At 37.8% G+C, this 14377-nt stretch overlaps 1 protein-coding gene across 1 annotated transcript in view; it reads left to right on the top strand.

Moving 5' to 3' along the window:
• Nucleotides 1-13903, top strand: part of PEX7 (peroxisomal biogenesis factor 7) — a 49579-nt gene extending 35676 nt beyond the window's left edge. Inside the window, exon 10 of the mRNA XM_075707095.1 lies at nucleotides 11284-13903. Within this exon, the coding sequence (XP_075563210.1) occupies nucleotides 11284-11352 (69 nt within the window). The 3' untranslated portion in view covers nucleotides 11353-13903. The remainder of the gene's footprint in view (nucleotides 1-11283) is intronic.
• Nucleotides 13904-14377: the final 474 nt, after the last annotated feature.

Below are 14377 nucleotides of genomic sequence, written 5' to 3'. Positions count from 1 at the left end.
AGGAGGACAGGACAGACAATTGCAAAATCAGATAGCTGAAAGCCATGGTAAGCTCAGGGAAAATGAGGTAGTTTTGTTTCCGAAGGAAGAGTAATAGAGAAGGACCTAGAATGCTAAGCTGAGATACAGAGCTTTCTTCCATCCACTTAGAATGTCAAGTTAAACATTGGTAGTGACACACATGATACCTAGACCTGGTTTGTCGTCATATTTGTAGTACCAGAAGAGGCTTAATATTTAGTTAGAATTCTAAAACGCTCAGCTATTGACATGAATGAGTGGAACCCATTTTATCAGGGGCACTTATTTATGTACTGGTTGTGGTAGGATTCTCCTCTGCTTCTGTTGCTACAATCATTTCTGGTTTGTAAACAGAGGATTGTTGTTTGTAGTATGAACTGTTTTTTCAGGCAAGAAAGGCAGAAAAACTAAAGCTAGTTATTTGCTTTTAAACGAGAAAACCTCATTTTCACACAGAAATTACTGTCACTGAGTTAACTGGAACTAATGCACTATTTAATGTGCCACAGATATCATTTGCATCTAGGTTCCTTTCTGAGTCACAGTGAAATGAATTTCTTACCCCAGATAAAAATGACTTGTAACATCTGTGTTGAAATTCCGATTGGACAAAATGAATAAAAACATCATAACTTCTGCTACTGATAAAAGAACACAGGAAAAAGGTGTAAATTTGGCAAATTTCTTAGCTTAATGTATGTGGAACCATTCTAGCCAGATGCTAGCTTGAAGAGTTTTCCTGCCTGGTTGCTTGTTTCCTTAATTCTGTTGACTCAGAGGTGCTGCAGTAACTGTTCATGAGGCCATGCTGTGAACCACACAGGGGAATTTGTAAGGCTGAAAAAAAATTCTCAAGTTTCAGGTTATATTTCATCAGGGCAGGGACAGAATAGCTTAAAGGCTAGTTTCTGGGAATTACAACTTCATCTCAAGTGAGTGCATAGGTACAATTCTGGCTGAATTGGGTCCAGAGGGAGCAGCAAGGATAGCGTAGTACATTAGCGTCTTACAGTGCTACGTCACTGCATGGTCTGAGCCCGGTTCAGCTTTCCATGAAGTTGGTGTGGGTTTTGCCATGGATCTGAATGAGGTGAGAATATTTTTCTTTGTTTTGTGTTGAGGATGTGATTACATCTTGATTATAAGCCTGTTGCAAAGAGCCCTGTGTGTTACAGAATAGGTCTCAGTGCATGGTGTTTCTGACTGTCTGGCTAGATAATACTTCTTTCTGTATGATTTATCTGTCAAACTTGGAGTTGCTGCTATGTGGCTATTCTTTCTTTTGTAACTGCAATGTATGGAATGGCCTTTTTGGAACAAGGCCAAGTAAATACTCATTGATGGTAGATAATGAATTGCAAGCAGACAGCTGTACATGCACTTGTGTGCTGGAAAAAGGAAAATGATGGTGTGTATACCCATCTATGTCAGGGCATTCATGTATCCAGGTATTTTTTTTCCACACAGAAATTCTACAAGTCCAATGTTGGACTTAATGCACAAAATCTGTAAATCTGGGGTACATATCCGTATCCACTGCACGCCAGTGTGCCTTCCAGACAGAAGTTTGGCGTCTGCAACAGCTTTAATACTCCTCTGTTTTTTTCTGTTGAGTTGATTTAATGTATTGTGAGGGTTGGATATCACAGCAATGCAAAATGTAAACATTCTGTTTATTAAAAGAAGTTTAAAAACCTGTGATAGAATTAAACTGTACCTACAAGATAAAGAACGAACACTTCCTGAACAGTTGCTTCCAGTATGAGTACTTGCAGCCTTTCCCTGGTTTCTACATCAATCCAACAAAGATTATTTGCTTAAATTTGATGCTGCTGTTCCTAATATGTAGGTTGCCTTCATGTCTGCTCTCTATCAAGACCTGATAATGAGCCCCATTCATTGTTGTTCTTCATGCATTTGTATGATTTGTGGTTTTCACTGTGTGCTTTACAAGGAGTTATGACTTGAGATTTGAACTGCTTCTCTCCTCCATGCATGCAGGGTATTTTATTCATAATGGACAAGCTATTCATTTATAGTCAAATTAAGTACCATTCTGGACATTAACCTTTGCTTTTGTTCTTAATGATATTTTTGTTGTCTAACCAGATGATATTTTCTTTGGCTTTGCCTAATGAACTTCAGCATTTTTGAAGTATATTTTACATGTCAAGAAAAAACCACTCTGCACTTTTCAAAAAGTGTTAAAAATAAATGCTGTGATTAAATATCTGATCTAGGAATTACAGGACATTCCTGTGGAACTGATCGAGCTTTGAACACAATCCACAGGCAGAGAGTAGGTACATGCAGGCAAGCTGGTTCTTGTGCAGTATCCTGCTAAGGGGAGGCAACATGTGGGAGAGAGATCAGGTCATAAGGAATGGGTCCCAGGTTGTGAAGGTAAGTATTAGCTAGTTGAAACAGAAAACTCCTTTGTGCCTAATTAAGATTCTGAGATCTATTTTGGGGTATCTGCCTCTATGAAAAGTAAGCGCTTGTTGAAAGCTTTGCATTTTAATAAAATCAACTGTTGTTTGGTTTGGGTTTTTTCTGCCATAATGTTGGTGTCAGGTTCATAGCAATTTTAGACAACTGACAAACAAACTTGCAGGTGCATAGACAGTGCAAAGCATTAACAGAAATGGTCCTCATGATATTCAGGGTATTTCTCTGTTAAACTGCAGGTGCTGATGTGAGAGCTTGCAAGGCAGGTTGTCTAGGAGAAAATACTCTCAACTCCAGCTGTCAGACAAAGCAGCTTTGGCACACAGAAGAAGTGACCAAAAATCTTTTAAATTTGTAATGGTGCACAGTATTAAGAACTGAACAAATCCATTTACCTTGTCAGCAGTATTAGGAGTATGCAGTTTTTTAAACCAGACATGATAGTTAATTCCAAAGTTTGGGGATAAGAAAAACAATTAAAGCTTGCTCCTTTCTATATACACTAGATAGGCATAAGATGTATGTAGAGAATATGAAAACGGTAATCAGCTATATACTGCTCCTTGCTAGGGGTTGATAGTGCTAGACCATATATTGGAGTTGTACTCAGTAGCTCATTGGATTTCTTATTTCTCTCCTGATATTTGCTTTCCCTGTATGTGATCTGTGAACGTTCTGATGAATTAAAATACAATACTCCTTTAAGCCTAGCTCTTACTGGGATTTTGCTGTGCTTACCTGCAGCATGTAAGCATGAATGTAACTACTTTTGGTATTATTTCATAGAATGGTTTAGGTTGGAAAAGACCTTTAAGATCATGCAGTCCAACCATTAACCTGACATTACCAAGTCCACCACTAAATTTGTGCAGCTTTATTTAAAAGCAGCCTTTTTCTTCTGTTGTAGGTTGAATGTGATATGGCAGTCATGGATTAATTTTAAATGTCTTTTAGGCAATCCGTCAATGACACAGATAAAAAGTACAGATACCGTGAACATTCACTTCTTCTTGTCTTAATTCTGAAATGATTTCAATAAGTATATAAAGAACAGAAAATACATATGTACCATGAATTCCTTTAAATGGTGGACAAAAAATACCCAACCCTTTCTGTTGTATTTCTAAAGCTGTATTTTGCTTTACACAAATGTAAGAAAAACTGAAGCTCTGAATTTTGTCTGAAAACCTTTCTCAGCATACACCTCATGTCTGTCCTGAACTCTGTAAAGCAGCCAGTGGAAAGTATAAATTAACGTTTTCCATAGAGCCAGGCTTTCTATCTTGCTGCTGAGAACAGGATTAAGTATCTTAATGGGAACAGGAGAGGAACCTTTCCATTTCTCTGTACTTCTTTGCTATGAACAATGACATTCTTAAATTGCAAGGATATGTGATGTTCAACGGAAGTGATGGCAAGTGGTGTAGTGGCTTAGAACACTTGATATGTGAAAAGCACATTAAGACATCCATGACATGCCAAATCAGAACAGGATTTCAACGATACACAATACTGAGATGCTGCCTTTGGAAATTAAAGTTGTTCTGCACTAGATGAGGATAAACCAAATATCAGTTCTCTAGTCCAGAGTCACCTGTTACCTGAATGCATGTTAAAGTCTAGGTTTTAGAATAACTTATGTACAACACAAATAGTGATCACTTATGATTTTCTTTTACTGTGGTTGTGTGTGTTTGGATGGTAATTATACTACAAATGGGCAGCTAGCTGTCTAAATAGCTGTTTGTGTCAACATAGTCTGGGAGGCAAACTTGTTTTCTCTAGCCTTCTGTGTGGCTGCACCTCCTTGTGTAAATATTCCCCCAGAGTAGATTAGTTCACATAAAACTGGTGTATCTTATTTATCCAAAGCACCTAGAGCTCTGGGATGTATGGATGCAAGGAAAGACCTGGCTACAATTCTTCTGTATTGCATTTCGAGATGGTGAGGGGTGGTACGGCGATACACACACGTGATACCAAAGATAATAATACAGAGACAGTGATAACACCAGTGCAGTATCCATGAAACCAGCCTTGTGGTCTGTGTTATGCTGTCCTTGTGATCCAGCTTCCCTGATCTCCCTAAAGCTGTGGGCTATCAGCAGCCTGTTGTGCGATACTGCAGTCTGCTCCTTCCTTCCACCTGGCCAGAGGCAATTAGGACTGAGCAGAGGTGCCTGCTTCGTAGCATCGGTCTGTTGATCCCATGAGATGTTGCCGTACTGATGGTATCATGACTTTTCTTACCGCATCAGCATCACTACAATTTTAAAAGCTGTAATTTCTTACTAGTTGGAGGGAGGTCATAGCCAAACTCTATACACTTGAGCTGCATCCTCTGAAGGTGACCAAAATCTAGTTCTAAATTATTCCAGCTTTATGGAGAAATTTTTGATCATCTGTCAAGTTTCAGTGTACAGGTTTGTTCTACTACCTGTTTTCTACATGAAACTTGTACGTGTGGCATCAGCTATGCCAACACAGCAAGCAGGAGAATGGACAGGAGAGGGGCTGCTGAAGTTGGCTTAACCAGTATAGCCAAATATAAATGCAAATGATGTCTTTAGTGAGGCTGTTTTGCTATGTATTGTGCTGTTTGTTTATATTAATTGTGCTCCCTCAACAGGCCCAGAAATGTTGACTGTTTCATATAAAAGTGGAGTTACATCTTGTGGAAGTGTACAGAAAAAAAGAGACTTTTTCTGCTTTTTTTCTTTTGATCACTTGCTCTTACCTTTTACACTTAATTGCCAAGGAGCTGATAGCTTCCACCCAGCTGTTGTGGCTATCGCATTGCTATAATTATATCACTTTCTGTACTTCATTTTAATCTCTCCTTATGGTCCTTCTCCAGGATGCTACTAAAGTTATGCAGTTAGTGATCCTTTGAGATAAAAAGGTCCTATAGCATCTGTTCTTTTACTTAATTTCAGAGTGGATTTTTGCATGGAAAGATCAAACTTAACCAGCTGCAAATGTTAAACCAATTGAACTCCTTTACAGAATTGGAGGGGGGAAAGGGAGGTGACACTTCTTACTGGTGCTTATTGTGTATCTTTCCCAAACTGCTAAAATTAAACTTTCACTGCGTAAGTCAAAGCTAGCCATTCATGAGTAATGGTTACTCTTTGCCATTATCAGCAGAAGTCTCATCCTAAGGTGTTTGGAAAGGTTGCTGTCAGGCATCACAATTCTGTAAAAGCTGCAAGTGTATGGAGAGGAAAATGCACTTTAATTTTGATTCTGAAGTACTGGGAAGAGGTGGGAGGCAGCAGTTTCTTACTCAATAAATGTGTTGCTTGTGCGTTGTATTTGATTCAGTGGCTTACAAATACTTGCTACTTCTGTGAGCCCCATCTTTCAGTCAAGGTAGTGGATTTTGTTTTTTTCCTGCATGATCAATAAATCTGTTTGAGAAGTCCCAGTGAATTGCACTAGTGAAACTCAATGGAAGGCAACAAGATTTTGCAGCTGTTACTGAAAACATTGTTTGGCTTATGATTATATGTGATTATATCCCAAAAGGAAGGAACTTAGCTTAACTCTGAGCTGAACGATGAGTTTGAAGATTGGATTAGGGTCATTAGCAAACACAGTCTCACTGCATGTAAATTGACTGTATTTGGGGTCACCAAGGTTAGTATCAGCACAGAAAGGCATTTTGCAGTTTCAGTGTAACTTCTACAGATCTTATGATTGACTTTACCGATTAAAAGTAGTTCTTGAAAGACTGGGGAGATGTCTTCCCCCTTATCTGTAGAGTACAGATGAATTGCTACAAATTCTGTGGAGATTCCAAGGATTTCTCTCTAACCTGCAACTCCCATCTCAATTTCCTTTACATCTTACTGATGAAATGCACACTTAGAAGACTTGCATTTAGAAATGTGTAGCACAACTACCAAGTCATCTTCCTGTTGCCCATGTCAGAGCAACAAAACAAATGTTGAGACAGCTCCCTGTTTTTTAGATCAGTTCTTTGTGATTTGCAATCTGAAAAATAATGCCCCTCAAGTCTTTTATCTTTTCTCTCCTTAAGAAAGAAATGGATTTTTTTACGCAGTATTTGGAACACCTGTTTCTGATAACTGTAGTTTGAACCTAGATCTTTATAAGAACTTCTGGTCCAGGGTTTGTTTTATTCTGTCTTTACTGGAAATAATAATTAAATCAATGTGTTTTTTCAAAAGTAAATTAGAAAATTATTTGTGTTATTGCACACTGAAAATAAAAAGTTATAATTTAGAATCTCCCATCGCTTTCACTCTTGTGTAAAGGTAGGCATTGTGTGCAGTTCATGCCGGCAACTGTTGACCAAACAACAGGTCACACTAGCGGTTTGGATTTTCTAGTACAAAATAGGTATTGAATGCATTTAAACTCATGTGAGATCCATTATGCGCTTAACCAACCAGTTTTAATGATTACCAGTGAAAGTAATTTGATGGGTAGCAAACCTAATAGCTTGCTTTAGTCTCCATCACACTTACAGAGGATGCTCAGGACACCTCAAAAATATGTAATAATGATATAAATAGACCATTAAATACTGTATGAAAAGACACAGAAGATAAGAAACTACAAGAGGAAGGGAAACAACATTAATGAAAGCAAAGAACTGAATACTTTTTCCACTGTCTCTTCTACAGAAAAAAAGACAGGTCTTACTAGTATTGTTTGAAAATGGGATGGGATGGGGAAAAGCTGAGAAGACAAATGGGTCACTCTCAGAGACATTGGTGTATTATCCTGTGATTTATTATGAGCACTCTGGAAGCTGAGTGGCACCGACATGCTTCCGGAAACGCTGATCTAGAGGGGGCTGTACCTTCTTCTGATTAAACCCCTTCATAGAGGAGTTACTGAACTCAGTTTTCAGTTGTTCTTTTGTATGTATTTAATCTTGGTTAGGGCTTGGGGGTTTATTATGCCTTCAAGTATTGAAAAAAAGTTAGCTACTAACTGGGGAGATTTCTCTTGTTTTCTGGCTTCTTCTGAACAGTAAAGAGGTGGATTGTCATGCAGGTAATTGCACTAGACTGAATGGATTGCCCTCGGGTGCTGGAAAAGGTCTAAGTCTATTGCAAAGCAAGATGATTGTGATGAATAGGAAACAGGGGGCCTGTCAGAGGAGTAAATCCATTAGTGAGTCAATGGAAATGGCTTTGATAAATGAATGGATGTCAATATTAAATCAATTGGTGGGAAACGTTGTTACGCTCTGGGACAAGGATAAACACTTGAATAAAATACAGGATAGCTGTTTCATTTGAGTTAAACTATGATTTTTCTAGTCAAGCAATCTGCTTCCTGTGATTACTGCATTTTTTCATTTGTTTGCTTGCTTTTTGGCTTTACATGAAGGGAAATACAGTGATCCCCATTTTATGTGCTTCAAATAGACTTGCTTAAATCTCTACTGGCAGATAACTTGGCACAATATTTATTCTGCAGTAATAACAGTACAGTACCCCTAGCATATATACTAGTACTGTAACTTTGCTACTGAAATAAAAGCATTAGAGACAAGTAGTAAATGTCAGTTTATTAGACTGCCTTTGTCCCATATAGCTTTAGTTATAATTAAAATTACCAGGTTTAGAATGCTTTTTCTATTTGCATTATTTCTTGATGTAATTTACCAGTCAGTGTAAGGTAGAATATTCTTGTTTTACAATGAAGGTCTAGTTATTCTCCTTTTCCCTGCAATTTCTGATAATTAAAAATTGCTATAGTAGAATTATATTCTGTAGTTACAAGAGCATTTTAGTATTCATAAATGATAATGAAAATTGCATGGCATATGGGTGTCCAAAATATTCAATAGTATAAGGATATTATAATTTATACAGTTCTTTGCAACTGAAATAAACTGTCTTCTACTCTGTTTGTGTGTCAGCTTAAAAAAAAAAAATGTAAATCATGCACCCTCTAATTACTGAAATCAGTGAGATTTGTTTCAATCTGAGAGTAAAATTTGTCCCTGAGACAGTGGACACTTTCACAAAAAGACAAACCTCCGTGCCTTCGTCTTCCTAATGGAGAGGACTTCTACCAGGTATGCAAATAATGTGTGCGTCTGTTTACAATTTTCCTTTGTCCTTCATCCTACCACAGGATGATTTTCTCCACCTGTTAGTAACATCATCTCATTGATCAAAATACAAACTCTAGCAACTTCAGGCTTTTTTATGCCATATTTATTTACCGTGGTGTGCTGGATCAGGCCTCATCCCAATGGAATTCCTGCTGCTATTTTACTATTTAAATTAAGTAACATTTAGTTTATTAAAAGAAAAAAAAAAGGCTGAAGTGCTTTAAAGTATATATTAAAAATGTTCATATGTCATATAAGAACTGACATTTCTAAATACTTCTAAAGCACTTATATTCAATATCCTTTGTTCCCCTCTTCTCAGGAAAGGCATACAATGATCATATGACCATTGTATAATGGCCATATGACCATTGTATAAAACAGGTCATAAGAAAAAAGGCAAAATTACAGGGAAAGACATTCTGTAAACTGATGCAGTAGCTGCATGAACAGGCACTACTCTTTATCCCAGGGTTCATTTTAGCCATTTGTATTTGAGGCAGTGATAATCTGTGAGTTGCTGCAAAGGGGCATGTAGCAGCTGTCCATCATTTAATGCTGGCTGCCACGCTGTTAGCTTACAGTTGTCCCCTTTCTCTTACAGTCTTGGCTGTATTTTAGAGAAAGTATTATGGAGAAATGGAAATGCTATTGCATTTTGTAATGATGTTCCATGCTGTAGTGTCCCAGTTTCCCATACATACCTGTTTGCTGTTCTTTGCATGTGTAGTTTCATCAAGGTTTCTGATAATTAGTTTTCCATTACAGACTTCCTGCTGCACAGGAGAACTTGATACACTGTTATTTGCTGTAGCTTTTATTTTCCTTTTGTTTGCTGGTTGTGTTTTCATCCTTCATGTGCTATCATTAAGTCAATGAGTTGGGCAAATTACTGCAAGTGATCCTTTTCAAACTCCCTTTCAATATCCCTATTTATTTTTAGTGTTCCTAGATTAAATGGTTCTGTAACTATGTTTGTTCAGAGGCTACTTCAAGGATCCTAATTACACTGATAACAGGTGGGAATTCCCATGGGATTTTTTCCAAATGTTATCTCCATTTCTTGTTTCTTTATGAAAGGAGAAAGTGTTGCCTATAGAAATACAGATACTGATCCAGAGCTGTGGAGAATATTAAAAAACCTGTGTTTTATGTGATTGCCAGTTTCTACATAGCATTTAGTGGAGAACTCAGATTTTCTTTTTGGTATGGTTTGGGGGACTGCAATGCAGCAGAACATTATATTACACAAAGCTCTATTATGTTGTATGAATAGACAGACACGTTGTCAAGAGATTTTTTGATCCATTTAGATGTATGTGGAAAGCACTTCAAATAACTAAGTAGAACCAGCTAAGGAAGCAATAAAAATGAATAATAGCGCAGTATAGTAAACACAAAATGGGCTAATTATAGTCTGAAATCAAATATTGAAGTTGGATTTCCAAATTTTTAGTGTGCAGCTGTTCATTCTGGCTCTAGAAGAGAACAGGAATTGCAGTCTGCAGCAGAAGAAAGCTTGTTGTGCAGAGGATCCAATACTGTATCCTTTGTGATCACAACTGGAAAGGACATTGTAAAGATAATGCAGGATGGATTCAGCCAGATTTACTGGCATATATTTGTGGGGCTCATCAGCTTTTTCTCTTCAGCTCTTTTCTTTCTTCTTCTCTTTGCCTTAGTTCTTGTCTCCTGCAGCATTTTGTGAATATACATTATAGGTCATCTACTTGAGTAATTGTCAGAGTGGTTAACCCTTTCACTTTGTTACAAACTCTAAATTTCATTATCAAGTAATTGTCAAACCTAAAGCCTTCTGTAGTCTTCTTCTGTGGAATCTTGTTATTTATTGAAATCTTTTAATGCTATAGAATTAGGTTAACCTTCTGGTTTTGTGATTTTTAGGTTCAAACCTGTGTCTAGAATAGAGCTTGGGACTCGCAATTCAGAAAAGATTCAGTTATATTGGAATTCAGTCGCTGTGTTTATAAGATGCCATTGGCGCAAGTGGCATGACTTCTCATCAGACTAGTGGGGTCTAGGTAGTGCTTGAAGAACCACCACCACTACCACCATGCCCAATTCTCAATGCTCAGCAAATAGACCATCTCTCTTCTCAACAAAAGACAATATAGTGATCTCATAGCTTATCAGTGTGAGACTGAAGTTCTGGCTTAATTCTTCAAGAAACTTCCTGTGTCATTTTGGTCAACTTCTTTGTTTTTTCATTCCTCAGCTCTCCATTAGGAAAATGTCTATAACAATTTTCCCTACCTGCAAGTATACGAAAGCTGTTTAGATTTGATCATGAAGTGTTTAGGTATCATGGTAAAAGGGTCCTGAGACCCTGTAAAGAGAAGAAACACCACAAGGTCTGGACTTCAGCGTGTCCTTCCTTCATTTCATTCTCAGTTACGTTCTTTAGCCTATTTGGAACAATCAGTTGAAACCCAAAGGTTTCCCCACTTTCCTTATGGGGAGTATGAAAAATAGGAGATTGTTAATTTCCATGTGCCTCAGTAAAGTTAAGACAGAGTTTTAAAAAACAAAACAAAACCAACTGCATTATTATATAATTTTGAAGCTTGTAAAATCAGAGTACCAACCAGCATTAACTCCACAATATGCATTAATTTCTTCTAAGTTCCTTCTGGGTTTTTTTTTGTAAAAATGACACTGATGAAGGATCTAAATAGATTTTGTTTGCTTTGTAGGTGGTGGACTGTGCTTGGGACGAACTAGTCAAGATCTATACTCCATCGTGTCTGGCAGTTCCTGTCTAGAGAGAAAGTGAAGATCATCTGGCACGCCAGGAGCCTTCCTCTCTTCCCCCACAACCAGACTTCTGCTAAAGTGTCAACTGTGTCACTAATCTTTACGTAAAACTCTGCTTGAACACAGTGTTGTGCACTTAAGCATGTGGAGATTATAGGGCTCGGTTTACTGTACCGGTAGTACTTGAGCCAGCAAAACATTCAACAGCTACTGAATGGCCGAAGAGTGGCCATGGGAGATATGAGTTGGTGTCTTTTGTGTTGATGATTCTACACTATTTTGTGATCTCTCTGACTAATGATAAGAGCAGAGGCCTGAATCTTCTCGATCCTTATAAAGAATAAAAGTAACTGGCAGCATATTTTGAGATAATGTCACTGTAGAAAATAAAAGAAAAAAGTGGCTTTTCACTGTAAAGTACTGTGATGTCAACTGAGGTTTGTATCACTTGGATGCATTTATATTTATATGTTTTGCTGTGACTCACATTGCATTATTTTCTTGTGCAATATGACAAATACTCTTGATGGACAGTAAATGTCATAGTTACAGCCAGCTGATTCATTTGACCTTTTTGATTGTCGCTTCACAAAGATGGTAAAGATTATTTTCATACATTTTTCCCCTTAGCTCTCGAGTAAAACAGTTGATGAAGTCATGCAGAAGGATACTCTGATGATAGAGAAAATGCTTAGGAAAAAATTAAATATATACAACAGTAATTGGATCACAATTCTCAAGATTTAGAGATAGGACAACCGTCTTTTTTTATTAGACTTGTCTTCTATTTTTGCTTAGAAAGTTTTTCCAAGAGATAGAAGAGGAATGTGGCCATATATTCAGTGTTTCTGGACCTCTGACAGCCTGTCCAAAGTGAGAGCGGATGTCCAGACCAGTTGAACCTACATAGATGCAGATTAACTGCATGGCATAAGCATAGCAGATCCAGTGTGGCCAAGCTATTATGCTGTGTTCAGTTTTTATGCTTCTCCAGTCTCCTTTGAATACTCTTTCAGGATCCAACTGTGATACTCCTGCAGCTCTCACTGATACATGTTAAGACTTTTCTCCTGGTTTCCTGCTAGCCTTTCCCCTCCCCCTGCCCCTTCTTAAAGCTGTCTCACTTCTGCTGTTACCCTGTATCATCAGTCTTTACCATCAGAAGACTGTTTGCAGGTCGGGTCTTTGCAGATCTTTGGTTGGGTTTTCACAGTCTCCTGTTAACAACACTTCTGGGTTGCACCACTCATGTATCAAGCAATAGCAGACACTGCCAGATCTGCTGGATGCTTTGAAGAAATGAAAGAAAAAAATTCCACAGAGCTAGGATTTCCAAGTTGCAAGGAAAGAATAACTGTGCTATCTTGGAGGAAGAGCCAGGGAACTTGCAGGTAGCCACGGGGAGGTATGCATATATTGATTTGGTGTTAGGGCAAGAAAGAAAGAAACCTCTTCTACAACATGAGAATTTGGATCCTGATAGGATCTTATATTTTTATGGATCAGTGCAAACTGACCCAGAATGCCATCTTCTCAAGCTGAATTAATAACAAAAAGTAGATTTTCTTTTTTCTTGTAATAGTGTGTTGCACCAAATTCCAGATGTTTACTGCACTTTAATTCTGTGTGCTGAGGAATGATGCAACGGTAAAGCTGTGCTGCATACAGCTTTCAGCAGAACCTTGGGCCATAAAATCTAATTTTAGGCATTAAAATTGATTATTTCAACCTTAATAGTTACTCCACTCTTCTGCTTTATCTCCCTTTTCTGGTTAGACTACAAGTTACTTGTCTGAGCGAGTGGAACATTTTGGTGGTGGGTATATATTTTATATGCATGTTTCTGTGGGGAGGGAGGGGGATATTCCAGAATGCTGCCATAGCCGATCAGTTGGAAGCGCAAATTCAGAAAACCTAGCACAGGGAGGAAAAAAATGGAGTTATCAACAGGCACACTCAACACATGGATTAAACCTTTTCTTAACTGCCTTCTCTCCCCTCATATCCTGGTTAGCTTCAGTGCTGAGCGTTGCTGCATCCTGATTTAATTCTCTTGAAAAATAAGCGCATCCAGAAGATGCACATAGTAAATAAAAAATGTGGCCTTTAATCTTCCTGCATGATCTTTGAATGGAGAGAATGTGCTGTAACATTTCTGCACGGTAACAGAAAAACCAATCTGGCAATAGTTGTTGCTGATTCTTAATTCTCAGGGAATGTTCACTATAATTGTTTTAAAGAAATACTTTTTATTTTATGACCATAATACTAGCTTCTGATCTGAAACAGGCCTTTAATGACAACAGTCTTAAAGATGTAATGTGTTCTACTTTAAACTTGCTCTTGGGGAAGGTTTTGGTTTATGGGACCCCATACGTCTCTCCTTGGTTCAAGAAGCATATTGATAATAATGTTCCAAAGGAGTGGATTTGCTGTTCTGCAATGCTATTAAATTAATTGCACACAGTGTCTTTGGCTACGCTCTTATATTCACTTCCCCAATTAAGAGATGTTGATCAAAAAGTAAGTGCAGTGAAGGATACTGAGTGTATCTTGTAAGTAAAGAGTATTGTAATCATGGTTTATGTCTTGTATCAATACTGTGTGACAGTTGCATTTTTCCTCTGTGCTTTTAGAGACTGTACTTCATGCAACTTTGCCTAGCTCTATGTTTCATCAGGTCTGCATTTTGATAGAAAAGCTGGTTTAAATGATTTTTTGTGTCTGCTTGTGCAGGCTACATGTCCGTGATGAAGTGATTTCTTTCTTTTAGCCAAATAGAGTGCTGGCTTCAAATTTTGCTGCGTAGGCATGGGTGTACTACGCCTTTCAGTAGTACCACTCAGTTTTGAATGTGCTCAGGGTCATGTGATGGGGAATGGATACAACTCTGCAAGACACTTTGCCTATATGCCTCATGGTTACACTAGACCCTAATTAAAGCACACTGTCCATTAAACATTTTATATAGATCTTTACCATTTTAATCCAAGAAACCATTTAAAAAAAAAAAGATGCCCTTGGGAATTTGAC

This window comes from Pelecanus crispus, chromosome 3, assembly GCF_030463565.1.
Source record: "Pelecanus crispus isolate bPelCri1 chromosome 3, bPelCri1.pri, whole genome shotgun sequence".
NCBI lineage: Eukaryota > Metazoa > Chordata > Aves > Pelecaniformes > Pelecanidae > Pelecanus > Pelecanus crispus.
This window is presented reverse-complemented; position numbering and strand designations above follow the sequence as displayed.